Below are 27211 nucleotides of genomic sequence, written 5' to 3'. Positions count from 1 at the left end.
TCTAGATTCCCTCCCTGCCAATATATCACAATATAAATAAATGTAAATAGATCACAAAGAAAAAGACAAATGACTTCTAACAAAAAAAAGAATTAGGAACTCTTTATTGAACCTTCATTTTATACATTTAAAGTACTTATGAAAAAGGTAAACCATGAATAAAATAACATGTTATATCCCCAAGGGAAAGATTTAAGGGTTTAATGAGCAATCAGAAAGTGTCTTTTTTGAGGTGAGCAACTTTGTGAGGAGATTTCCTGTTGAGAGAAATTTTAGTTGTCTTCACAATTGTGGTCAAATGCTCGGCCCAATTTTTGTTGTTGTTGTTGTTAAAAGGCAAAATCAGCAACTGTGACTCTCTAAACATTAACCAAGCTCTAAAACCTAGACCTTGTAAACCTTTTCTTTTGAACCATTTGCCCATGAGAGTGAACTATTTGCCATAAACACCTCTATATTTAAATATGTAAAACTTAGATTCTGCTCAAAAGACTTGACACCTCTGGTTCAAATTCCCCACCCTCTCAAGGCAAGGTTCAAATATTCCACCCCCTTGGCACAGATAATGGTCAAATGCCTGTGGGTTGCCCATGGCACGAGGGGAATGTTGAAGCTTACAGAATTGATTAGCACATAACCATTAAATAAGTATCAGTAATCCTATTTTAACTATTAGAATAAATAATGATAATTTATAGTAATATATTGTTATTAATAAAATAAGATTTCTCCATGTTTGAACAACAACTGTTTACTCCAGGAAACTGAAATGAAAATAAACTTTGTACCTCCATCAAATGAAAGCTATGACTACAGGTGATATTATAGAACCCAAGAAATAATTAAAACTCAGCAGGAAAGGGCCCTGAAATCAAATTAAACCAAAATAGATGCAGCTGCTCTCTGTGGGCTCCCAGGGGGTCCTAAGATGATTTGGTTCACACAAAGGAAAAAAAACCAAAAAGAAATTTTAAACTAAGCAAATGCTGGTTTAAATTGTTCATCCTCCAATACTGTCACAGTATGACAATTATAAAAATAGGACATGACATGTGTAAATTAACTGAGATCAGTTTTAAAAATATATGTTCCAGAATTGTTAGGGTCTTGAGGAGGTAATTTGAATGTTAATCAATTCTTACTTAGCATTTTCCAATATTTACTGCATCCAAACCTTAAAAAAAAGTGCATATGAACCACTTATCAAAACTACTCTTTCACATCTAATAATAATTATCAAAAAGTTGTATAACTTAAAATGTCTAACATTAACTTACAGAGCATACTTCTAGAATACTTATCAGTTCAGTATTCACTGGATTCATAATAAATAATATCTACCACAAATATTTACCACACGTAAGACTCAATCGTGAATCCTTAAGTTAAAACTCCATCCTTTTGTATGATTGAAAATTCCCTTAACTTACAAGGAGGATATTATCATTTAAATTTAATACATTTTCCCATCAATATTTACAGAATTTATATTAATAAGTCACATTTCTCCATCCATTGATTCATTACTTACTATCAAACCCACATCACTCACTTACACTGTCTAAGGTGTTTTATATGTGTATATAGGCCCTTAAAAATAATATGACTTATCAGTCATTATTTAATATATTAGTTTATTTATTTTTATACAAATGAAAATAGGGTCAGAAATTGTCCTGCATTTACCCTTTCACTCCCAAGATCCATCTATCAGCCATAAATTTATCATTATTTCAGCCCTTATAATTTTATCTGCTAGTTTAAATTAAAACTTCAACCACCATGAGTTACCAAGAATGAATTTCTCCCAGCCATATCACTACAATATCAAGAAGACAAGAGGTGAGAATAAAGAGATCTGTCAATTAGGGGATACTTAATTGACTGCATTACAAATTCTCTAGTTATTGCCTGTCTCGAGAATAACATATTTATAATAATTGTATGTAGCAATTTCCATTTTGGACACTCCTGAGAGAAAAAGGGCAAAATGAAAACAAATATGTCTCCCATCCAAGTAAGAGATTCACTTCCAGTTCCATGGAATACTGATTTGACCATCTTCATTAACATGGTAATATTTAGAAACAATGAGGGTTGTATTTTTAAGATCAGGGTAATCTTCCTCAAGAAGTCTCTCACAGCAGTCACTCATCTGCATTGGTGAAACAGAGCTGTCTTTAGACAGAGAGGAGAACTGAAATTTCTCTTTACATGACTGGACTGCTTGCTCCTCTGTTAATATGTTCCTGGAAACAAAAACGATACATAATAAACATCAGTAAATTTACAACTTTAGCATGTAGTTTAAGATGAAAAATTCAAAGCCATGTTTTGAGGCCTGTAAAGTGGCATACATTGCAAGACTTTATCCTTTTCTTTTCAGCATAAAGCAAATAGGATTACAACTGCCCCCTGCCCCCAGCACACCAATAATTTAATGTCACTCTTTCTCACGCAGATTAAAAGCACTTATCACATGTACAAATGTAGGTAACAGTAGAACCATGCTAACTCGAACATCCTGGTGACTGTTTTCCCAGTCATTTACTATCAGCCACCTTGAATGCAACAAACTGGAACCTTTTTTGTTTCCCTTGAAAAATTTGAGTTAGTTAGGGTCTACTGTATGTATATTTTTGATTAAGCAGAGGTATAAGGCTCATAGATTGCTGGCAAAGACAAAGTAGACTTAATACCAAAGAATAACATTTTTTTTTTAATTTGATAGTCATTTGACTTGTAATAAATACTGCAATCAGGTTTTAATGATAAATAAGTTTCCATACTTTTTGTTCTCTTCATGGAGGTCCATAGCCTTCTGTTTGTGCTTTCCCAAAAAATCCACAATTAACTCTGTTGGAATTGAAGTTGGTATTTGGAACTCACCACTAAGTGACAAGCTGAGTGCATCTGAAGGGCTAAAAAAAATGTAACAATTTTTAATCACTTAGTTTGCTAAAAAAAAATTATCCATTTTAAAATTATTTTCTAGCTTGATTGTATTATATTCATCCTTTTTCCTTCTACAGATGTAAAATCATTGCCTTTCCTATCAATGCTTCAGACTAATCCAACTAACACCTTTGTTTCCTCATTTCAGGAAGTTCAAAACGAGTTTTGAACTTGACTCAATTGTCTCCATTCTCAACTCAGAGGATCAATGGTTGAGTTTTGAGGGAGTTGGCTTACTTTTAAGCGCTAAGCACTGTAGTTTTGTCAGGCTCAAAATAAGACTCAAATAATGTGACATAACCTTTTTTCCATGGGATGCCTGTGACAGGCCCATGGTAAGGTTTGCCTGGCATTCCTTTTTCATTGTCAACCCAAATCGACAAATTCTTGAAATGCTTGAATTGTTTGACATATTCCATATCTGTTGGAAATGGATGAGTTGCCAGTAATCTGATCCTTGTTCAAATTTATGATCTCTTTCACCACTGACAATTTGTGCACAAAAACTTTTCAATTTTTCTCATGAAAATCATTTACCTGATGACACAAAAACTAACAAACCTCAGGATTCTTGCAGTACACTCTTTAAATTCCCCTGGCTGAATGGTTGTTGAAGCATCAGCTCCGAGTAATCCTTTTTTCAGCAAGGAAACCACTCGGTACAGGTAGTTTAGATATTCCACAACTGAGACAGAAGGTGAATCTTCATCATACTTGATGTTCATGTCTCCAAGTAACGAGGATAGTTTTCTCTCCCACATAGGTACCTGATCAACAAGAACATCATAGTCTTCCAAGGATGTTAAGTTCTGAAAAGGAAGTGATAGTTTCAACATGAGAGCATCAGATTGAATTTGTCCATGTGAGTTTCATGCTCAAGACTCAAGAGCTGTGGGTTCTGTGAGTAGCCAAAAGGAGGTGGATTTTTTAATTTTGACTTCCTATTTAAATAATTAACAGGATTGCCTGCTTTGATCCCTCCAAAAAAAAAAGTGTTTTCACTCAATTTTGTTTTTTCACTCAAATTAAATTGCTACCCAATAGTTTTGCATTTAAAAACCATGTCCAGACCAAAGAACACCTCTTTAGACAAGCATTCAAAACCACTACAGGTTTCATCAATCTTTTTGACAGGCATGCAATCTAGCATGACTTCAAATATGTCTTCAACCTAAAAGAGTAGAATAAGCTTGGGTGGTTGCTGCCACAAGGCCATAAAAGTTGTGCTGCTACTTCTTTAACTTACCGAGAGCCAAAATTCTGGGACATCTTGAGTATTCAACATGACACGCCCAAGAGGATCAACTCCTGTCCAGTCTGTAAAAATTATTGTATGTCCCTTGAGATTCTGAAGTTCAGACTTCTTGGACAAGCAAAGGTTCCAAAAGTTTTTAAGGGAGCCATGATAGGATGCATGACTCCAGCCACTGATTGACTCCAGCTTGTTCAACCTGAGTTCTTTACATATCTTATCAGAAAGCAGTTTACTCTCCTCTATGACAGATTTACTACTTTCTTGTTTTCCCCAGGCATCTTGGATGTTCTTGTCAAGGAAGTCTCTCAAAGAGAGTCGTGAGTTTCTCTGCAATTGAGCAAGGTCCACAGGGCTCTGCCTGTCACTGAACTGTTTATAAACATTAAGCCAGTGATGTGGTGCATCGTAGGGAAGTGCAACTGACACCTTAGGTTTTTCACTGTTCTGGTGCAGAGTAACCAGATCTTCCAACATACCACAGGTCTTTAAAATGTGACTGATGGTGAACTGGACATCACGAGAGAAAAGTGAAACTCTTACTGTCTTGAAGAGATCCAGCCCTAACAATCACATGTCAAACAATTAATAATTTATTGATAATTATCAATTCCAACATCTTAGAATAGGATGTTGGGCTTGTATAACAACTCTAGGCAACACCCTCACATTGGAAATCTTCTTTAAACAACATTTGACTGTGCTGCCCTTGGGCTATAAGGACTCTACTGCCCTTGCATGGGATAACATTATAACATTTTCCTGATTTGAGAGGTAATACACAAATAAAAGAAGGAACACAAAATGAAACAATAGAGGACTTCAGGGGCATAGCCAGGATTTTTCAAAGGGCGGTCACACTGTGTAAAACAGAGGTTACTTTTAAAACAGATTGTCATGTTGACCTCCATGCTGTGTTTTAATTTAATTTATATGACTAAAAAATGCTTACAAAGAGAAGGGGGAGGGGTCATGGGCACCCCTGAGGAATCCCCTACACCATTGGACTAACTATAGGATAGTATGAATTAACTGCACAATGACCAAAATATTACGTCAAAAATTATAACATTTCACAATGGAGGAGAAACTCTATAACAGAAACATATAATGCTGTTTTACATCATCATCACAGACCTCTAAGTTTTAATATGCCTTACCCTCTTCAAGTGGTGGTGTTGCTGTATCATTTTTTAAATAGAACATCAAGTGAGTGGGATTCACAGGATTTTTCTTCTGCAGATCTTCCAGGTATGAGTTCAACCTCTTCAAGGAATCTTCATTTATTGACTGTAAATAAACCAAAAAAGTATAATTTGTATGAAAATCTTCGTGCCATTAAACAACTGGCCTGAGGATATCCCTTCCTTCAACTAACAAATAACTGTACCTGCAGCAACTTTTCTTTAAAATTTTAGTACACCACACAACTGATAAGTGTTGAAAATTGACAAACTTAACAAAGTCTACACTTGTGCGACACCAAAATCTGTTGGTTAATTTACATAAACATGGAAGGCAGCTGTGAAGGGAATAACTTAGCCCAGTGAGAAGTTGAGGCATTAAAAGATTCCCACCTTAAATACAGAAGTGATTAAAATGTAACTTCTTCCTATATAACATCCAAACATTATCCAGCAAACAGGTCATGAGAATGCTTAATAATCAGGTAGAAGTTGTTGTCTTCATCTAACACCTAATACTTGTAACCAATTTACCCCTTTTGGACAAGCCTGTGTTCAAAGAGATAAATTGTGCAACACACACCCTTTGGTATCTGGCTCTAAGAGTTTTGTGTTTCATTTCACGTCAGTTTTCACTTTGAGCATACACCAGAGATTTTGTATTGTACTGTTTCATTTTTCTTCCCACCCACCCTCCCACCCTGGGTGATTTTGTGTGATGTCATAGGGTGGCAGAGAGGTTTATTATATATCATTAGCTTTTTTTTCTTTTTGTTTGTATTCCTAATAAACTTCTCTCTGTGCCAAAAAACAAACTGTGTTTTAATATTTGTGTCAGGGGGCATAGCTGGAGAATTTACATGGAAATGTCTAGCAGCTGGAGGGGAAAATTAATAATCAGATCTTGATAGAAAAAGGGTCAAAGCCTAATCTTAGAAGAGACACAGTTGTGTGTGATAACAGCTTTTCCTGTGCTTACAATATTATCCTGCTGTGATAAAACCTACTGTATCTGTAACATCCTAAACTTGAGCCAACTGATCACTAGGTCATCACATGAAATCATGTATCTGACCCAAGGGTGTGATAACAAAATAACCTCACCTTGTGATACTTGCCATGACAACACTACTTGCGTTCACCCTAACTTAACATAGGATCCCCTTTGAGCTTAAAACCTTTAGTCATCAACCATTTCAAATATTCTAAAAAATTTTGTTACAAGTTAACTTTAAGAGTTAAGTGTTGCTGAATAATTTCTCTTACCCTCTGCATTGGATACTGGCCAAAAAGATCAGGATGAACTGCAAAGTAAAATGGTTTTAGGGCTGCTTTGGTCTGTGCACTTGACAGATGCCTCGACAAAATGCACCGGGCAGAAATTCTTTCCAAACTAAAATAAAAACAAGATAAACTGTTTAAACGTTAAGTTTTTGCACCAAATTAATAAGTTCATTTTTGGTCTGTTTAATGTTCATGGAAGCTTATTGTCTCTCACATTTTTTTACTCTCATTTGGAGATGAAAAACAAGTTAATTTCAGAAGTAAGGTTCTCTTTCTGCCAAAGAGCTTATAAATCTGTTTTGTTCAAAGATTTTGAAAGAGCTTTCATTTGCAAGAATAGTGGGTAGTGGAAGAATTTTGATAAAAAAAAAGGGGGGGGCTGGGCTGTAAAATATTAGCTGGAGAATTTCCCAATCTTTGGCAGCTAATGATGGTACCTTGTTTTGAATGTCTGATAAAAAATATGGACTTTGGATGATGTGCATTACACGTAAATTGATCCACAGTTGACAAAGTATTGTACTTCATCCTTACAATTCCTTAGTCTATCCCTTGACCCAGTTATTTTAAAATTATTACATAATCATGTTTGCAGCCTACATCATTGTCAAATGAATCCAAACTATTGTTAAAAAATAAAAAAGAATGCTATTCACTGGCTGTATTTACTGCTGAGATTAACCATTGCCCATCCTTTGAAAAAAGTTATGGCTAGCAAAATTAAGCTATTAGCAAGGAAATCACATTTTAACAATGATTTAAAGCAACAGAGTCCTGGTGCCTCTTTAATTAATTTTTCTACAAACATCTACTGGAGCCAGAATTTCTCTCACCAGGCTATGTGGGTAAAGTGCAGATTTCACAATAGTGTGAACATCTGGTCTGACAAAGTTTACTCAATTTTCAAATTTATTTCAAAATTACAAACAAAGTCAGTTTGATTCTTCAGAGTTTAATGAAGGGTTTGTTTATTGCAGACACCAAGGAAGGTGTTGGTAGAAATTCACAACTAATTACAATATTTTACCACAATAGTTCTCCAGAAAATTTTAAACTTCACCTTTGCTATTCAATTTATGAACAAAGCAAAATAAAAACAATTTGAAATCTTTATATTTTTCTTTCTATCAAAGATTGTACAACAGACATCGATTTGAATATTATTTCTTAACATTCATCAACTTGTAAAGTTGTCCAGGGTTTCACTAACTTTTCAAGTGGACAGAAGTTTCTACAAGTTAAAATGTGATTTACAACTTTGAAATTTCCAGAATGGTTAAAAATAATCACAGTGGCAAAATAAAAAGATATTGATCTTATTTCCTTAAACTATGACGTACGAAACACAATTTTCAGCCCCACGCATGAATTTTTCACAGGTTTTAATAAGCTCGAAACTGAAAATAAAATACTTCCGTCAATCATCTTTTAAATTTCAAGATGTTTTGACTTCGATCACATCCCAGTGACATCAAACATCATCCTTAACAACATATACTCCTCATTATAGGCATATCAGGCTTGCGAAGAAACAATTCCTCGCAATTTTAACCATATTCGAGGACTCTTTTCCATAGGCAGAAAAAACAAGTTAATTTTCGAGTGAATTTTTTCGTCTGAAAAATTCGTCATAAAATTAAATCCCTGATTGCCTGTTAGATCATACCGAGCTAAATTTTGCTGATTTGCAAGCAGTTTTTTAATAAAAGCGCTATGCGTTGAATTTAGAAAGAAAGGAGATCTTGACGGAGTAAACGCATTTCATTTACAGTGTACTACAAAAGTTGCATTAACATGTAAGTTTAAAAGCTTATTAGTTTTCGGGTGTAGGGTAAAATTCTATTACGGCGGGCTGGCCGACAGACCAGCAAAACAAAACCACTTGATAATAGCTTTAAGCTTGTTTTACAGAGTTATAACTACGGGAAATATTCAGCAGCTTTAAAGAAAAAGCTGTTGGTTTCAAACTCATACGTAACCGTGCTTACTAAGCACTCAATCGATTGTGTAACTTATGAAAATAAAGTTTGCTAGCCGAAGAAACATTTTTATCACAATTTTGAAACCCTAACATAAAAACATTCTATACAAACCTCAGTCGATTCACTCCACAAAGCATTTTGTAGTGCAAGTTAAAATTATTAGCTATGTGAGCGAGTAGTACCAGACCCTGTGACAGACCTTCACAACTACACTCGATCAGTGGCTTTACGAGCTTACGTACCGTTTAATTGTTGTGAGTAGCACGACCCAATCACGTGTAAAAAAACCGGTTTGAATGAAAGCATCGTGCAGTCCGTCACGCCTGTCTCAGTTTGTGAAATAACATGAAATAAAGCAATCATAACTTCTGGCATTAAAAGCACTCCTTGAGTCTTTGATTCTTCCTTACATAGAATAACTTTCACCACAATATAAGGCAAGCTTCGCTATTTTGCTGGAAGCGTCAGCAGAACCTCTCGTGGTGTTTACTTTTGGCCTTCGGTTTGTCACGCAAGCTCATGGTCATGCAATATTGAAGTCGGTACAAAAAATATCTCTCCTAAACGAGGCAGGTTTTAAGGATCAATCGGTAGTTACCCTTCTTTCTAAAAGTGAAGTATTTCTTGATTTATCTTAGAGATAGTTCCTTTTCAAGATTGCATATCAAATCTGGTTGCCTGGAGCTTCCCTTGTGCTTCCCCAACGAAACCCAAAATTACCATAAGCTGATGAGAGAGGCTTTCAAGTTCTTCGACGACAGAAATATGTATTTCCAGTAATAAATTCAGTAAATACGCTCTATTACCCGTGATGTCTTCTGAACAACCAGGAATATTTACTTCATCAGTGTTTGGCCGATTAAAACTATCGATCAGGTGTGTGGTGTTTTGTTTATGTAGGGTTTTTATGGCAAGAGGTGACATGATCGGGAGCTTACTACTGATAAAATACTTGAATCTCTAAATGGCGGAAAATAACAATGTATTCATGATAGCTAGGGGTGAACTGAAAACTGACGGCAAAATCCTGAAGAGAACTCGGGAAATTATGGAGAATGTTTGTTCTAATGTCAAATTTCTCAAGGATAATGGACAAGCGAGCGATCCCCATGAACAGGAAAGCGAAGTTTGAGAAAATCCGTGTCACAATGTGATAGACATCTATTGCAAGTTTAATTTCAACTTTTAATTGCTTCTGAGTTTGAGTTAAGGATAATTTAGTAGTTTTTTAATATGTTGTGCCGATGAATGATACTCTGAACATTTACATCAAGTTGCTTTGTCATTCATGTTAAATTCATGACAAACCAATGTCAAGTCGACGAACACATACTAAAATATTTAAAAGTTTGCTGAAGACGCGTTGAATGGACTAGTAGACTGACTGGTACGACAGGTTTTCTTCGTGAATGTAAACTTCATTCATAATTCACTTCAAAATCTGTTGGTCCCACTCAATGAAACCTTGGAAACTCAAATATTATAAAAAGAAAATTTCACCGTGCTGAATCTTGTTCTGCGATGCAACTTTTTCATATTTAACTTTGAGTAGCTCAGTGAGAATACAACCGTGTAACCCAAACATATCTTGACTGGGATAATATTTACAAACTAAATATTTGAGAACAAGGAAAACACTAGGAAACGTTACTTGTTTAGCTGTTTCGCTTATCCCACGCACTGTCAGTGGTTAATTCTTTCCTGTGCATATCAATATGTTAACTTAACAGGAAAGAGAGAGAGCTAAAAAAATTAATTAGAAATTCTTGAATCAAAACCCAACGGGATAATACTGAGATAAAAGGAAGACCAACAGTCGCTGACAAAAACAGAGAAGACGGCCGCTAAGGGCGCGATCCGAACTGATCTATCTGGTTTGTGATTGGTTAGCGTTTTCTAAGCGCACGAATGGCAACGAGTGGTGCGCATTTTCCTTCTATCCATGAAGCTCATTTAGATCTAAATAACTAAATTAAAAACACTAACATGATCTTATGACAGAACACAAGTGATTTTGAGACCTGAGATTCCTTGGAGTATAAGTGAGGCGCAGTTCGCCCTTGCTGATTAAGTTAAAGCAGATCTTGATTAGATACTGCCAACGCCTATATATCCCGCTTTATACATGTATTGACTATTTGTTTTTGCTAATATACTATCCCTAATATAAATGACCCATACTGTCGAGATGGCGCTTGTCTATGACCAGCGCAAACTGCTCTCATACAGAATACCTCGAGGGCGTGGTTATGCTCAACCAACAGTCGAGAGGGTTGCTCTAGGAAAGTCACTAGTCTTGTAAACAAATTTAGTTATTGAGCAATTAAAATGCTAAAAGTAACATCCTCATTGCGAAATGCTCACTAAATTCACTTACTAATTTCACTTCGTATAATATTTTTCTTAACGAAATAAATACAACGTTATTGAAATCAACACCTCGTTTGAAAAAGATCCTTAATTTCCTATAAGAAAACTCTAATCGTGTTTTTCCATACTACTAGTAAGCCAGAAATAATATACCCAGTTCTTGTGACGAACTTAAAAGGGAAAGACTAAACATAGAACTGAGAGTTGGAAATCACACCTAGGCAGTTAAATTATTAAGAGGTGATTCTAACCATTATCTTTTATCACTATATATTCCTCGCTTTTTCGATTTCGTCTTCACTAAGACATGGTAAGAATTTCATTAGTTCCTTGACACCTTCCTCCACTGATATCGTGGCGTGGTAACCCAGAGATCTGACCTTCTTGTAGGACACTTCGTAATCTCTTTTGTCCTTGTCCTCTCCGTTATTAGATTGCGTTATGAGGCAGCCAGGTACACACTCTTGGATGATGCAGGCCACATCAGACTTGGACAAGTTCATGTTTTCGTCTCCACGTTGAAAGCCTGCCCTGCCATTTTCTTATAGTTTTCCACCGCGAACACAAATGCTCTGGCAGCATCTTTCACGTGAAGGAAAGTGCGGCGAACCCACCCTGATACAGGTCGAAGTGTTGGAGCCTTAGAGCCTTGTCAGTAAGATCGGTTACCAGAAGGTCGAGCCTGAGACGGGGGACACACCGAACACAGTGGCCAAGCGAAGCGCAACCCCTCCGGCGTCCAACACCAGTTTCTCTCCTTCAGCTTTTGTTCGTCCGTACAAGGTTAAGGGGGAGATCAGTGTTTCTTCGTCACATACGCCATTCTGAACAGCTCCGTAGCATGACCCAGTGGAAGCATAGATCAAATGCTGATCGTCCCCTAGATTTTCTACGATGTTCCTTGTGCCCTCTACGTTCACCTACAATAACATGGTTACAATCGCTGTCAGGAGTATCATCGCAACTGGGGAAGTCTAATCTATAAAGGGGATAAGTTTAAAAAGAAACTGTGGTGTGCGTCGGTGAGAGAGTATAACGGGGTAATTTGGTATTAAACAACTGACTTAATAACGTAAATTAGCCACCGTAAAGATTTTGAAAGCTGACGTTCGAGTGTTAGCCCCTACGTTATCTACAGAGTTGATACTACCAAACTACTAAGTCTACTCCAGTCCAGAGAAGTCTGCTTAAACTTGTCTAGGCAGTTTAATCTAGCCTGGCCTAATCTCGTTCAGACTAGTCTAATCTAATTCTTGCCTGTTTAGTCAGGCCTAGTCCAGTCTAACCCGGTCTAATCTCATCAAAACTAGTCTAGTCTAGTCGCCCAAGCCTCGATTTGTTTAGCCTAGCCTAGTCTAGTCATGTCTGCTTTTAGTTTTGCACTTGATTATGGGGGAAATGGCGCCAGTTTTCTTTTTTAAATCAACCTATAAACGAAGTGAGGAGAAGCCCAAGAAACTCCAAATTAAATTTGAATCTCATGGAAAATTCTCGTTCCAGATCACTTACCTGGATGGCCTCATCGTGAAATTTTTCACAGGCAGGGTATCCAACAATGGCGGCGAGATGGATTATAACGTCACAGTCCTCCATGTGTTTCGCCAAGAGGTTCTTGTCCAGAATGTCTCCCCTGACAATCTCCAAATGTGGTTCGCTGCATGAGGCAAAAGGGGAAGAGCCCCCACATGAACTTGTCGAAGACAACCACGTGATGACCACGTTGGAGCAGCATGGGCACCATTGTTGATCCCAAGTAGCCTGCACCACCTGTTACCAACACTCGCCGCTTACGCAATTTGCAACATCCATTAGTTTCCATATTCTTACCGTATACTGGCAACGAAATCTGAAAACAAGGGAAAAAAATTGTCCAAGCGTAAGTCAAACAACACATGGACATATTTGAAGGTGCTAATATCTATTTACAGGCAAAAAAATAGCTTTTGAGGCAGTAGACAGCACTCTAAAGCATCAGCACTCAATTCATCTTTACAACTGTAATGAAATGTGAGGCAAACAGGAAGTGAGAATTGTACAAAACATCAGCTTGGGAATACTGTTTTGAAATAACAACAATTCTCAGGATTAGCTTAGTTACACTACCAACTTACGCCGCCGACTGATACAAGAAGTTCTGAAGAGCTTTTGAAGCTTACCAATTGGTCGATTAATCCCTTATCCGGACACACTTCCTCCTGCTAATCGCCTTCAGCGTCAATAATAACGTGCTGACCACTGAAAATCTTGTTGCGCGCTGATTTTTAACGCTCCCGACTGGAGAAATTTTGTGCGCAATTTATATTAAATGGTACTGTCGGCAATTTGTGTTCGTGCATGACAATTGACTCGGGTGTGAAGCACACCAACCGTTTGTACGGCCAAACGCCTTCAATTCAATAAAAATCAATTGCAATGAGTATGAAACGAACGTTCTTAGTGCCTGATAAGACAAAAAACGCCCTAGTTCAAACGCAACAGTTAATTTTTTCAAAAGAGCCTTACTTCACTGTTACCACATTTCGAAGATTAAAAGAAATAAAAGATAACTTGCTCCAAAAGGATCGTGTAGCTTGGTAACATAAAAACACAAACGCTGTCGGTGATGTTTGTATCGCAAATTGACACCTCTTTTAATTCAAAGAAGCGACTGTAAAAGACACCAATTCTGAATGGTCGTTAAATAATGTGATTGAAAACGAGATGCAAGATGCTCAGTCAACTGAATTTAAAAAGCGTCAGTATGGCTATTTTCCTGTCTTATTTTAACTTACTTTCCTTGTTTCTGCACGGTATTTCCTGAAAACTGCATTTCTCTTTTCTACTCAGAATCGTAAACTGTTTTTTATGTGTATTATTTAAAATGATCTTATATGGTTGAACTCAGGTGACAAAATCTAATGCAGAAATTATCTACGCTCTGGCATACGCACATTTTAATTTGGTTAAAGAAGTCTGAAAGAAGAAACAGTCCTTATATGACTGCCTGAAACAATTCCTGACTGTACAATTGTGGAAAACTAAACAAACTTTCTTCAAAAATAGCCCAGAATTGTTTTCGAACAGTTTGAATTTTCGTCACAAGCTTACAGAGTAAAAACACACAAAATTCTTTGTGCATCAAAGTGATAGCACAATCAACACCTTAGGACGATGTCATTACTTTTATGAACAATGGCTGACTACTACCAAAACTGTCACCAGCTGGAGAAGAAACTCTTAGCTGCGTTCAAGGAAATTCTAAGATAGCCGTTAAAACTTTGTGAGTCTGCAACATAACCACCATGACTAAAGCAACAGCAATAAAATTGGGACCAAGTCCATTTAAATTGAACAAGCCAAAGTAAAACGATCTATACAATAAAAAAAATTGTTTCTGAAATAAGGGCAAGAGAACATCCAACTGATTTCCTCGTGGAGAAGTACGTTTACGAAACTGAAATGTACTCCTTAGCAACGGCATGTTTTAGGAAATTTTTCAAATCAGACTCGTGTTCCAGAATTATCCAAATTTTCTACACCCTCAGGAGAGGTCTTTATACAACAGTCTGCGACTGTTGATGACCATAGACGTACTGAGAACCATATTGATAAAATTGTGCCAGCATAATTTTGAGCATTAAACTGAAATGTAGCTCTCAGCACGGACATGATTTTGGCCATTTTTCGCATCAGACTCGTTTTGCGGGCTCATCCTTTTTAAAACCACTACTTACAGCATACAAAATTCCCACTGTCAGGACAGGTCTTAACAACTGTCTAAGACTGTAGGCGTACTGAGAACCCTCTTCCTATGCAATTCACTCATCACTCTTCACGTTTCCATAACCATTCCTTCTAGAAACTCTCAAAAGCGACCCGACAACGAGACTAAAAAGGTTTTGCACTCTGTCGTGTTTTTTCACGAGACGCTCGTTCACATATATGAAAAAAATCACCAGCCATTCGAATTGTAGAAAACGCAAGACTAAATAAAGCTACGCATGAGCATACCCTATACGGTTTTCATTTGTTTGTTTGTTTGTTTTTCTTAAATTCTGGCTTGATTTGTTAAATAAGAACTTTGGATACACAAGTAGAAAAGATTTCGTCGTGATCATACTTTCGAAGTTCGACTTTCTCGGCAAATTGTATTCCTTTCAAAGCAACCTTAAACTGAAGTGCTTTGCGCCTGGATTTACCATAAACTAAGCCGATCAAAACGTCGCGGGAAATTTTATTTAAACAGTCAGTTTTATCAAATTTATCAATCATGAATAATCCTCCCTACGAAAAGGCTCGTCTCAGCGTTGTCATAAGCATTTGAATGTCATTATTAGTAAGGGTTGTCGCTCTCTAGATATCACGACATTTATTGCTTTCACCTTTAAGACTCACTTTCTGTATCCACTGATAACCTTACAGTTTCCTTCAAACTTACCTTGAAAAATCCTCAGATATTTACCATTCAATACTCGACTTCAAAAATGGATGGAATTTCAAAGCGAAGATCTAGCGTCGTGGTAAAAAAACTTAACCCAGATTCCGTTACTTCACTTACCCTAAACGAGAATTCGGCAAAATACAGCGAGTGTTCTCTGCCAAATTATTGACAGCTGACGTCTTCAGAAAACCTACAAGTGGGCGTACTAATGACGTCGTTTTCCTAACGCATGTGTTGTTTTGGGCTCAGTTACCAACCCTTGTGCGGGAGTAATTCTGCTGTACAGAAGAACGCATCGTTATTGCACAAAATTTCACGCGCTCATATATAATCAAAATGACAGCCTACATGACAAACATTGTATTTTTTCTTTTTGGCGTTTCTCAAGCCCGCGGATACAGGAACTCGCCTCGCGCTCGCCTTCACAAACGCTTGAAGACGGGAAAAAAAATACACCTGTTCTACTACACATCGAGCACTCCCTAGTTTTCGCCGAAGTCCGCCGCAACAGTTAAAAAAAAAACTGTGGAAAAAATGTTATTAGCGCAGTGAGATTCTTCAGTCGCCTTTCCTCGTCGAATTTCTTAAATTTATTGCGCTTACAACCAGGTCTTTTTTTTTTACTTTCGTCTTCGTTCTTTTCTACTTTTTATCTATCTTTCGGACAATCACTCAGATGCGGACATTATCAGCCGACATACTAGCCGCCTGAAGGGGTTTATACGTTAAACAGCGGAATTACATAGAACAAGATGATATGGATATGAGTTGGCTATTCCAGTCTCGATTCTTCGGAGTTAAAAATTTTCATCAAAGGATATTCTAAGTTTGAGTAGCCAATCAGAGCGCGCTTTCGACGCTATCCAGCGCGTCAGTATACTTAAATTGGCTATTCACACTTTAGCAGACTGTAGAATTCAGTTCGAAAATACGTTGGCAAATAACCCGCGCTCGTTTCATATTTTGCAAACCATTTTCTTGAAAATGTAGTTAAAATAGTAATGCTTACTTTGACATGGAAAAAAAAGTATGAAATATTGGCCCTGGAAGATCTATTATAAAATTTTAAATTCAGTTTAATCATGAAACTCAGTGCTCAATAAACTAGCTGGCTGACTGACTGAAAACCTGAGCAATTTTCTACTCTTCTATCATGTTAATAGCCGGAAAGATTTGATAGACAATGAGGAGGTGCTCTGTCCGCAGGCAAAGTTAAAATGGGGTTTTCTTTGTGGTGCCACTACTATGGTTTCAAGTGTACGTGAGGTAGAAGACACATTTTATGACTGAAAAACTTACTTCAGCGACCAAAAATTCAAACCTCAAATATTTTATTTTTCAATGTTATTCATTCTTTTCGACTTACTGCTGAGGATTCACGCTGGGTTGGAACTTAATTAAAATCAAGAGTGACACTGTAACCCACCCCGAGAGTTTTTCCGGAGAAGCAAGGAACGCTTTCTCGAACTTTCTTTATTCTCTCTTACGAGTAAAATAAACGTCCATTAACGTATGACTGACTAAAACCCAGTAGAAACCTATTAAAGCCTCTAATTGCCAGTCAAATAAACTAAATTTCTTAAATAAAATAAATTATGTATGAAAAGCTCGCGTCGAGGTTAAGCCTATACAGTCTCAAAGTTCAAACATAAGACTTCTGCACTCTGAATGGTGTTTCTTCTTTCTAATTGCACCACATGTTTCTTACTGAAATGTCATTGCGTTATCTTGCAAATGGGTCTTTAAAGCAGAGGAGCGTATCGGCCGGAGATGTTACTTTGATAAAAGCCTTATTATCCTAGTTTTCTTACCTGGAAAGTTAAAGGCTTCTATCAAAATAACATCTCCGGTCGATACACTCCCCTGCTCTTAGGAATCGTTTGCAAGATGAAGTAAAGATATTTTAACAAGAAACATGCAAATCCCCTCCGGAGTTTGGAGTTAAGAAAGTTCCTTTCAAATACTTTCTAGGCACAACTTACAAAAATACAAAACTTATCAGACATCGGGGGCTACTTTATCCTTCGATCACTTATTAGATGGAGTTTTCAGTCAGTCTCTTTATTTATTATTTTTTTTTTATTAGTTCTTTAAATACACGTAGATAGAACCGTTAAACCAGACCTAATAACTCTCATGAAAGGAAAGCTGAACTTACCATTTTGGATATTGTGGCAGCTGGACCAAATCAGGGTGTTGTCTTTCCTTTGGAAGCCTTGATATCAGCACGGCTGGCAGACAGAGATGAATAAATACGTATTAGTATTTCGTTGATAAATGGTTACAATGTACACATGAAATCGCACCAATACGCGAGCTCTTATTGGTCGACAATTACGACACATCTCGTTCAAGTAATTGTCCACAAGGTAGTTAAAACACAAACAGGTTACTACAAAGTACCCTGGCGATTTATGTTGCATAACCTGAGAAAAAAGGTATTTGTGGTCTTTCGTCTCCGATAATAAAACAGTTATAAGCAAAAATAAACTGCATTGCTGTCAAGCTTCCTGTTGTTCCTCTCTCACTAACAAAATCAAACTCACTCCCTTACAGTTATTGCCTCAAAATTTCATACCACATAATTTTGGTGAGAAAAGCAAAACCGCAACTATGTGAATCAGTAATAGACAAAATCAAGATTGTGAAGGTCTCTTTTCCAGCCTAAGCGAAAAGGAACTTATTTCAAGGTTTAATTGAGCATAACAATATACGCTTTTGATTGGGTGATGCTAATCTGCACCTTGACCTGTGTATGAACACACGTGAATATATTCAGCTTGTTTACGAAGAAGTTAAAAGCGTGATTGCCACAAAGTCCGTGGCAAATTTGATTGGTAGTAAACAATCACAGAACGTGAGGATTGCATGGAAAATGACGTAAATGGCATTTGGTCCATGCCAACGTTTTTTAGGTGTTACCATAGGGTTACCACAATGAATCGCTTTAGCACAATCCTTCCATGAGCGCCTTGCTCTACTAAGCGCCCCCTTCGAATGTTTCGTTAATGAGCGCCCCTATGCTAAAAAACTGTGAAAAGACAAATTGGCGTCAAGCAAGAATTTTCTGTCTGTGTTTTATCGATGGGCTCTCTATAATTTTTTATATAACCAATCTTGTTTTGTTTCGCACGATCTTAACCGCAATAGTTTGAAAATTTTCGGTAGAATGGCGTTTACGGAAAGAGTCGACATCCCGAAGGAACATACTTAACATGCGGGTCTTAGCATGCGTACCTTAACATGATTCGCCAGTTAGGTGAGAAATGATGACGATGGTCGAAGATTGAAAGCCTGATAACTGTCACCTTTGTAAGTTGGTAACCAACACTTTCCTTGAGAGAGCCCCGAGCTAATAAGTTGCGTAAAGCTTTAAGTAAGGTAATAAAGAAAGCGTCAACTGCACAAGAATGTTAGAAGTACTTTAAACAAAGCGTTCCTTTTAAGTAGGCACGCTCAATCTAGTAAGCGCCCCCATACCAATAAACGCCCCTATTCTGTTTCAACAATAGCGCTGACGAGTACATGTACATTGAGATCAACCGTGGTCCATCATTCTTTAATTGTTCACTTAAAGCCTTGCGACAAAAACGTGTCTTCGTCTCAATCCGTCGACTATTATGTCGTCATGGGTGCACAGTTCCTTCAAACGAAAGATCCAGTCTTGAAATTTTGCGGCAATTGCTTGGCTAGTCGATCTAGCAAGGAAGGATCCTAGGACAATCATTGCGTTTTCCGTTCATTTTCATCCTCCGTTAATAAACATCAAAGCTTTGTTTCACGTTCTGCTGTTTCTCGAAAAAGAAGTAACCGCCTCCAATAAACGCCCTCCGTTGAGGTACCAAATGAATATAAGCACCTGAGCGCTAAATCGAATAATTACGGTCATAAAGTTTAGGCTGTTTACTTGACAATGTCCTGGGGCCGGCAAAGCCTTCTTACTGATTATTTCAAGATAACCTTGACCACATTAGCAACCACAAAGCAAAAGAAGCCATTTGCTATGTGTGACGAACACGCAAGACTGCCAATGTGGTAGTGCTGTCGCTTAGACACAAAATATGCACGGCATTTGATACAAAATAAAAACAGCTGCCTACAAACGTCTAAATGGTGCGAGCAACAAGCTCTTTTGGGGTGCGGTAATCTGATTGGTGCAAGAAACTTACTTTAACAAAGCTGAGAGTAATACACGACTTTCATAATGGCCGCGGCGCGCGAGACTGGTAATTACTTAAACATGAAACCGAGGTCAAAAAGGCCACGCTTGAGGAAAACACTGTAAACAAAAGGCCAATTAAGGTTGAATAGGTTGTCTGTCTTGACTCGATTCGGTCGAATTATTTTCAAGAAGAGGAAATGCCGACTCATTCTTGTGTTCCAGAATGTTCGAAGAAATGCTACCGGAAAGACGATGGGACAAAAGTGTCTTATTTTTAATTTCCGACCGAGAACCCGTTAAGAAATGCCTCCACGCGATAAGAAGAGACGAAGGAAAGCGCTTCAAGGTAAGTGAAAATACAAAGATATGCTCCCAGCATTTCAGGAAAGGTGATATTAGAAATGTCTCGCGGGCAAAAATCGCCACGCAAGGGAAAGGAGCCAGCGTAAAGAAACTTCGAACTGACAGCTTCGAAAAGTGCATCACGAAAATTATCTACCCCAGCTGTTGTTTTTGAAGAATTATCAAACGAATCGTCAAACAAATTATCAAACGAAATGGTCCCAGATCTATCAGATTGTAGCTTAAAAGTCGAAGACGAAACACAACTGATTTTACCGACCAGGAGGCCTACTTGAGAGAAATTATTGACAACAATAACAAGAAGATTCATTCACTCGAACAGGAAATCGAGGAACTTAAGCGCCAACTGCAAGATATGCAGCGGCAACGTGATGCTCTTAATAAAAGATTGTTTAACTTTGAAAACTGTAAGTCAAAAGATTCCAACGCTGCTTTTTATACTGGCTTTCAAAGCTGGGACACTTTAATGGCTGTTTTTGAGTATCTTGATCATTTCCTACTGGCGGTCAAAAACTGACAACAACACTGAGTCTGATTTCTGTGAGGGCAGACTACTAACAAAAAAGGGGAGAGCTACATCTTCAAGGCCCCTTGATGAATTTTTTATAGTCATGTGTAGACTAAGGCAAGGATTCACAAAGGACCATCTAGCTCAATTACTTAATGTATCAGCATCCACAGTAAGTAGAATATTTATCACATGGGTCAATTTTATGTTCTTTAAGTTTGGACAAATAAACATTTAACCCAGTAGAAAAGTAATCGATCTAATGCCTGGATCTTTTAGGGGAAGGTACAAATCTACTAGAGTCATAATTGACTGTACTGAGGTTAGATGTCAAATGCCAAGCAGCTTGCAGTTGAATTGAGAACTTTTCAGTGCTTACAAAAATCACACAACTTTGAAAGGTTAAGTTGGTATTTCTCCCGGTGGAGGTTCTATCTCCGATCGGGAAATTGTCAGAAGGAGTGGATTTGTAAATCTACCATTATAGCAGATAAGGGATTCACAGTTTAGGATTTGTTGCCTTTGGGGGTCAGTTTAAATTTGCCACCCTTTCTTGGAGCATCTTCTCAGATGGCTGCAGAAGATGTGGTAAAAACACAGGAAATTGCAAGTTTACGGATACATGTTGAACCTGCCTTTAACAAGATTAAGAATTTTCAAATCTGGGACAGAGTTGTTCCACAACATCAAATGGGAATTGTAAACCAGATGTGGGCAGTGTGTGCATTCTGTTGTTATGCACAACCCAACATAATATCAATGTGAATATCACATTCATGTGAGGCATGAATGAATTACTTAACCCATGAATTACCTACAAATCTCTTCTCTCCTTAGATTGAAAGGGGCAACAAATTGGGCATTAAGATAAAGACAACATTTTCCCCTCTGTTCTGACTATTTATCGCAAGGTTTACATTATAATTGCGCGACATCTTTTGTGCCTGTAAAGACCATGTTGTCTATGTTGTGTTTAAACTATCTTTAGTGCAAAATGTTTAAACCAGTTTGGTTTTAATTTTCCTTTGTATCTTAAGCAAACTTTGAAACAAAGGAGATTAAAAATCAAACTGGTAGGAAAACTTTCAACCGACAACAAATTAAAACTACAACAACAGCAAGAATTTATTCATGTCAGGTAGTTATTCCCAGTCAACAAGTAAATTCACGACAATTAAGAATATTTGGATGTAGATGCATGTTATTACCAATTCTGTTATAAAAAACAGAGATGTTATAACAAAGTAGCTTTTGCAGGAATACTGTAGATTACAGGGTCAACCAGATGTAACTGTTCACAAGAATTCACAGTCACTGTTGTTATTTTCCAGAAAATTTCAATTGAAAAGCTTTGCATAAGCAAACTTAATAAAATGTTCAAAGTAATAAGAAAGCAGTTTCTGCCTTGTTCGGCCCAGAAATCAGGGTCGTATGTAGTCATGCACTCGCTTCACCAGCTCTGCTTTTGTCTTCAACCTTATTCCCGCGTCTCCACGACATTTAAGCCAAAATTTAAGCTCTGAGATTTTTCACGCCTTAGGTTTTCTTCCAAGAAGAGAAGCGCCAGGTATATCGTTTTCTGTAAGAAAAGTTGGATTTGAAATATTCGAAGTACTCGCCATTGCAAACGAAGAGGGACGCGATGCGATATCTTGGCCTTTCTGATCTCGTTTTCATGCAACTCGATCCAGGAGTCTCGCGCTGTCCGCCATTATGAAAGTCGTGTATGTAACTCTCTGGAGTGAGATCGATGGGAAGCTACATACCCTACGCAAACTGATTGGTGGAGCAACATACCCTGACGAATCTGATTAGACGCAGTATGGCCGAGTGGATAGGGTGCTGGTTCAGTAACCTGGGTTCCAGGTTCAAGCCCTTCACCTTACTACTCACTGAATTTGTTCTTGGTTGCCCCGAGTTCATCTCCTTAGCTGCGCTTCGTATATAGCCACCTGATCTGCCTCGTGACATTTAGGATTCTTAGGACCTGATTAAATGAGCCGGGTTGGCCTGGTTTACTGGGCTAGCTCGGTTTACCAAGTTGTCTTTCAAACCGGTATTACACGAGGCGAGCCAGCCCGGAGCTACCTTTGTGCGAACCGGGACGAGCCCGTATTTGGCGTGAAGTGACCACTCGCCCGAACATATTCACATCGACAGAAGATTAATTTATCGCCATCGCATCTCTCGCTGCTTCATATTGTTTGCTTTTGTTAGCATTGAAGTCCATGTTTCTATACACCATATTCATTTTAAATTCACCCAGCGCGCGAAGAAGGTCGTCGACCATCCAACATAAACTTGTACTTGTGGCCGCCGTGTTTGTATTGGTAATCACATGACTTCGAGGGCAATTTGGAATACATAAGCACGCGCAAATTTTTTCAAAGACTAACAAAATTGCACGAGCCCGTAAGGCGAGTGCAATTTGTGGTCTTTGAAAAAGTTTACAAGTGCTTATTTATTTCAAATTGCACTCGAAATCATGTGATTACGTAATAATGATACACGCGGAAAAATACGAGAGAGCTTGTGAAAATTATGCAGAAGCAAAGCGCGCATCATGTGCAAAAATGATTTATCCAAACCCTGCAAGTGACATTGTGCGTTTGGCCAAAATAACCACGTACTATCAAAACAATAATATACAATGATATTTTCACATCGTTAAGGCGCAGAAGAGTTTAAAGTCCAGCTAAACAGTTCAAGGAGTAATTTTTTGATGTATCTTATTAACATGGGAATGGATCCAATGCGCGTGCGCAGTGTGTCATTCATTGCACTCTTGCGGCTTTAGAACCAGGCTGGCCCAGCGAACGCGTTTACAGGGAAACATTTCTGCGTGGTTACCCGGTATCCCAGTATTACATCGTATCATGTAAAAACGATCTTGATTTTTGTTGCGTTGACCAAACGTGCCAAGATTTTCGCGAAACCGAGCCAGCCCAGCTCATGTAATTAGACCCTTAAAATGTCTCATTACCATGTTTATTTCCAATTGTTTCTACTGGCCCTGAAAACCCCCTAGGGGGTAATGGTCAATTGCGTACATTACATAAAAAAACCCGGAGCAATCTGATTGGTGCAAAAAACACTGATTTCAACCACAGATATGTGTAAATTTTCTTTTTTCAAAACATAACTCAAAGCCCTTTCGGTTACCACTTGCCTAGCGTTCTGCCCCGTTCGCCCTGAAAACGCAAAAAAATAAAATACGTCCGTTGTGCAGGCTATGACACTTTCGTGACAATTCCATCAAAATTTGCATAATCAAGGAACATTGAATATTCATTGTGTCGGCTTTACTAGGACGCAGTGTATTTTTTCGTTTACGTTTTATTTGCGACTTATATTTTCTTCGTCTGTTTCAGCCTCCTTTCAAATCTCTATTGCGATTATATCTTCCTTTACAAAATGTTTGCTCTTATTTTCCTAAGGACAACATTAAATCACAAATTCATCTTTAGTACCGTTGCCTATGATCTCCGAAATATGATCGCCTCTAAATTTCATTTATTTCCACCTGCGAAGATTCAGAGATTCAATAAATGTTATCAAAAGCAAAACATACAAATTATTTAAGGCTAACTCTGTTTGCTCCTAATGAGAACGCCCATTGAATGGAATTTGGCAAATCCATGAACTTGGGTAGGGGAAAAATAAAACTTTGAGGGAGTTTATCAAACAGAGCATTAAATCACACAAATCTCTGTAAAAGAAAGAAAATACTTGATTTGGTGCACGTACAAATACTTTCATTTAAAAGCACCGGCCACGTCATCCAATGACGCACAAAGTTTAGCCCATCGATATTTGCTTGATAGATGCTTAACGATATCATAAAATTCCTCAAATATACTAACATACTCTAAAATCCCACAGACTGTTTAAAACTAAACCCTTTGAGAATATTTAGTTAATAGAAAGTGAGGGTACTTTTTTTAAGTGAATCAGACCAACGAATGGTAACATAGCAGCGTATCTCACTCCACACGAAATAACTCATGCACGACTGTTTCCCCTTGTGCAAATCATCACACTAAAATATCACAGACTGTGTAAACGAGTAACTCTGATGAATATCCCATTTTAGAAATACCATTTTTGTCAATGTACAGCTGTGAAACAATACAGCATATCTATTGGCATTACGTAACTCGCCGGCGCGAAATCATTCGAAGAAGTATGAGTGAAGAACAAATATCTAAAACAGACTCAGTGCGCGGTTAGCCAGTTTAGTTAGACAGGAAGTTATGCACTGGTAACAACGAAAAGGAAATAACGGAGTGCATTTTAGCTGACTCACGCTCATTAGTGCGCTATTCCAACAGCCAGCACACAATGAACACGTTACGATTACCTAACTGAACAAACAATAACTAAGAGAAAATTCCTGTGGCTGATCGATAAGGAAAACAGGTGAATGAAAAAAAAACTGAGCACAATAAAGAAAACGAAAAGTAGTCAATAAATTTTGAAACCGATAGGCGTCGATTTATGCCGGCGAACCGGAACGAGTTCGTGATGCTACAAGCATTGTATGTTCATACTTCATCCAAGTTCGAAGATTACCAACCCTACACTTTAAAATTCTGACACAATGTGTACGCGGTTCCTCTCGTATTTCTCTCTGAGTAGTGGGGCCAGTTACCAGCAGAACATCCAAGGGAATTCTAAGTTTATCGCCATAATAGCATTGACAGGAGGAAGCCGCAACCTTTAACCATGGTCGCCATATTAATTGACAATAGCTGTTCTCAAACTTACATCATCAAAACAAAGTTTTGGCCTTCTTGAAAATAGATCACTTTCTCTGTGCAGCACCTCTTAAGCCTCAAAAAAGTTAATTCCAAAAATAGTACACACCGTTTAACCAAGAAATAATCACCTGTCGAACGCACGTGTGATAAGTTCGCAACGAGCCGTTTACGAGAGGGAATAACATATTGCACACCGATACAATCAGTCACTCAACGCACGACTTACTTATACCATATTTACAATTTTTGTGAAAAAAAAAAATTAAAAGTAAAACTTCATGAGTCAAGAATTCTCTCACTCTTACCTTAGCACAGTTCTTTTGTTCCTTGAATGTTCTAGCCGTCGAGCAAGCCCACCATCAGTTTTGTTGACAGAAAACTTTCATCGAGGAACGACTGGGAACCATTTTTGCCTTAGTAGCCGCGCCTCTAAGTTATCAGGCCCCTCCGAGGTTTAAAATAAAATTCAGTGAAAATCATCTTTTTCAACAATTTGATGATCAGGAGTGATCTATTATATAATAACCTTGAAGCCATCGATTTTTAACCTGATGTTCACACTATACTAGAAAATTTTCCACTAAACAAAAAGCTTTTAAAAACGGATGAAGAAAGAAATAAAAAGTTGTTGTTGAGGACTAGTCCTCACGTGTTTCGATTGTGTAACAAATCAAATTGGTTGATTGACAAGAGGAAATTATTTATGTAATTATATGCAATGCAAGAAAGGGATAATCTTTTGTGAGAGAGTAATGCTGCCTGTTATCGGAGAATGCCCCCGTTACCGTGATATCTTTACTGATTAGAAATAAACCTTTAAAGATTCTAGCTATTGTGATATTGCGCGGATACTATCTCCAGCGGCCGGAGAATCCAGCAAAAAGTGAGATTAAACGACGCAAAAATAAAAAAAAATAAAAAAAAAATAAACAGCTGGCATGATAGTAAGAAAAAAGAAATGGCCTGAAAAGGAAAGCGTATTTTTACTCCAGTTCTCCCCCACTCTTCCTCACTTTTAAGGATCAAGTATTGAAATCTTAAAAAAAAAACAACCCGTCTTAGACGTACATAGAACGCGATCGACACAGAGAGGCAATCCGATCCGCAGATATTTGGTCATATTTAAGGTCATATCCATCTGCATTTAGGATAGTGCCGGCCTTGCGTTTTGCGCTGCTTTTTCCATTGGATATGCGACTTCTAGTTAAGGAGCACAACCAATAGTTCGAACTATACAGTGGTTAAGTTAACAGGGTATCTAATATTATCAACTGAATTAATAACATAAATTGACCATCGTAAAGAATTTCAAAGCCGACGTTTCGAGCGTTAGCCCTTCGTCAGAGCGAATTGACGAAGGGCTAACGCTCGATACTTCAGCTTTAAAGCACTTAAGGGTGGCCAATTTACGTTATCAACATAGTGGATAATATTAAATCACCCTGCTATATTCTCACACCGACGCAGAAACTTATCCCCTTTATTCATATCTGCTTAGTTTGTTCAGTCCTTATCGTCCTTGTGGCCAATTTGTGTACAGTCGAACTTAAATCGAGCAGTCACCCACGGGGAATTGCGGGATGACCGCTTGCAATAGGTTGCATAGAATAGGGGTAATTTAAAGAGCGTTAAAAATAGCTTTGTTATGTCTTAATTGACCACTTCATGTAAAGAAAAGAGCGTTAAAAATAGCCTTGTTATGTCTTAATTGACCACTTAATGTAAAAAAAAAAAAACTCGCTTAGAAATAGAACTAACTAACGGAAGATCAAAATGGATTGAATTTTACTAGAAAGATTATTCTTAGTTTTATTAAGTGATTCCGCCCTAACTGAACCGTTCGACATAGGTGGAAGGGATAAAAGAGGCTGGTGGGACTCACTAAAATAATTAAGGGGTGACAATTTCGGGACCTTGAAAAGCGACCGCAGGAGTGACCCCTTGATGCGGAGCCCCCTAATACAGGTTCGA

At 37.8% G+C, this 27211-nt stretch overlaps 2 protein-coding genes across 2 annotated transcripts; both read right to left on the bottom strand.

Annotated features, from left to right (window-relative positions):
* Window positions 1-74: 74 nt before the first annotated feature.
* Window positions 75-8881, bottom strand: LOC131794360 (T-cell activation inhibitor, mitochondrial-like). Its single transcript, XM_059111889.2, has 7 exons — window positions 8769-8881; window positions 6658-6784; window positions 5368-5497; window positions 4202-4770; window positions 3517-3764; window positions 2790-2921; window positions 75-2249 (listed from the first exon to the last, which is right to left on the bottom strand). Exons 1-7 carry the CDS (start codon window positions 8792-8794, stop codon window positions 2027-2029), a joined length of 1455 nt encoding a protein of 484 aa, XP_058967872.2. The 5' UTR covers window positions 8795-8881; the 3' UTR covers window positions 75-2026.
* Window positions 8882-9828: 947 nt separating this feature from the next.
* On the bottom strand, window positions 9829-25627 carry LOC131794354 (GDP-D-glycero-alpha-D-manno-heptose dehydrogenase-like). The gene is given in 8 exon segments (XM_059111882.2): window positions 9829-11544; window positions 11547-11639; window positions 11642-11722; window positions 11725-11947; window positions 12537-12696; window positions 12698-12873; window positions 17606-17678; window positions 25546-25627. Coding segments are annotated over 7 exon segments (987 nt in total). The 5' UTR covers window positions 17609-17678; window positions 25546-25627; the 3' UTR covers window positions 9829-11293.
* Window positions 25628-27211: the final 1584 nt, after the last annotated feature.

This window comes from Pocillopora verrucosa, chromosome 3 (genome assembly GCF_036669915.1).
Source record: "Pocillopora verrucosa isolate sample1 chromosome 3, ASM3666991v2, whole genome shotgun sequence".
NCBI classification, from domain to species: Eukaryota; Metazoa; Cnidaria; class Anthozoa; order Scleractinia; family Pocilloporidae; genus Pocillopora; species Pocillopora verrucosa.
This window is presented reverse-complemented; position numbering and strand designations above follow the sequence as displayed.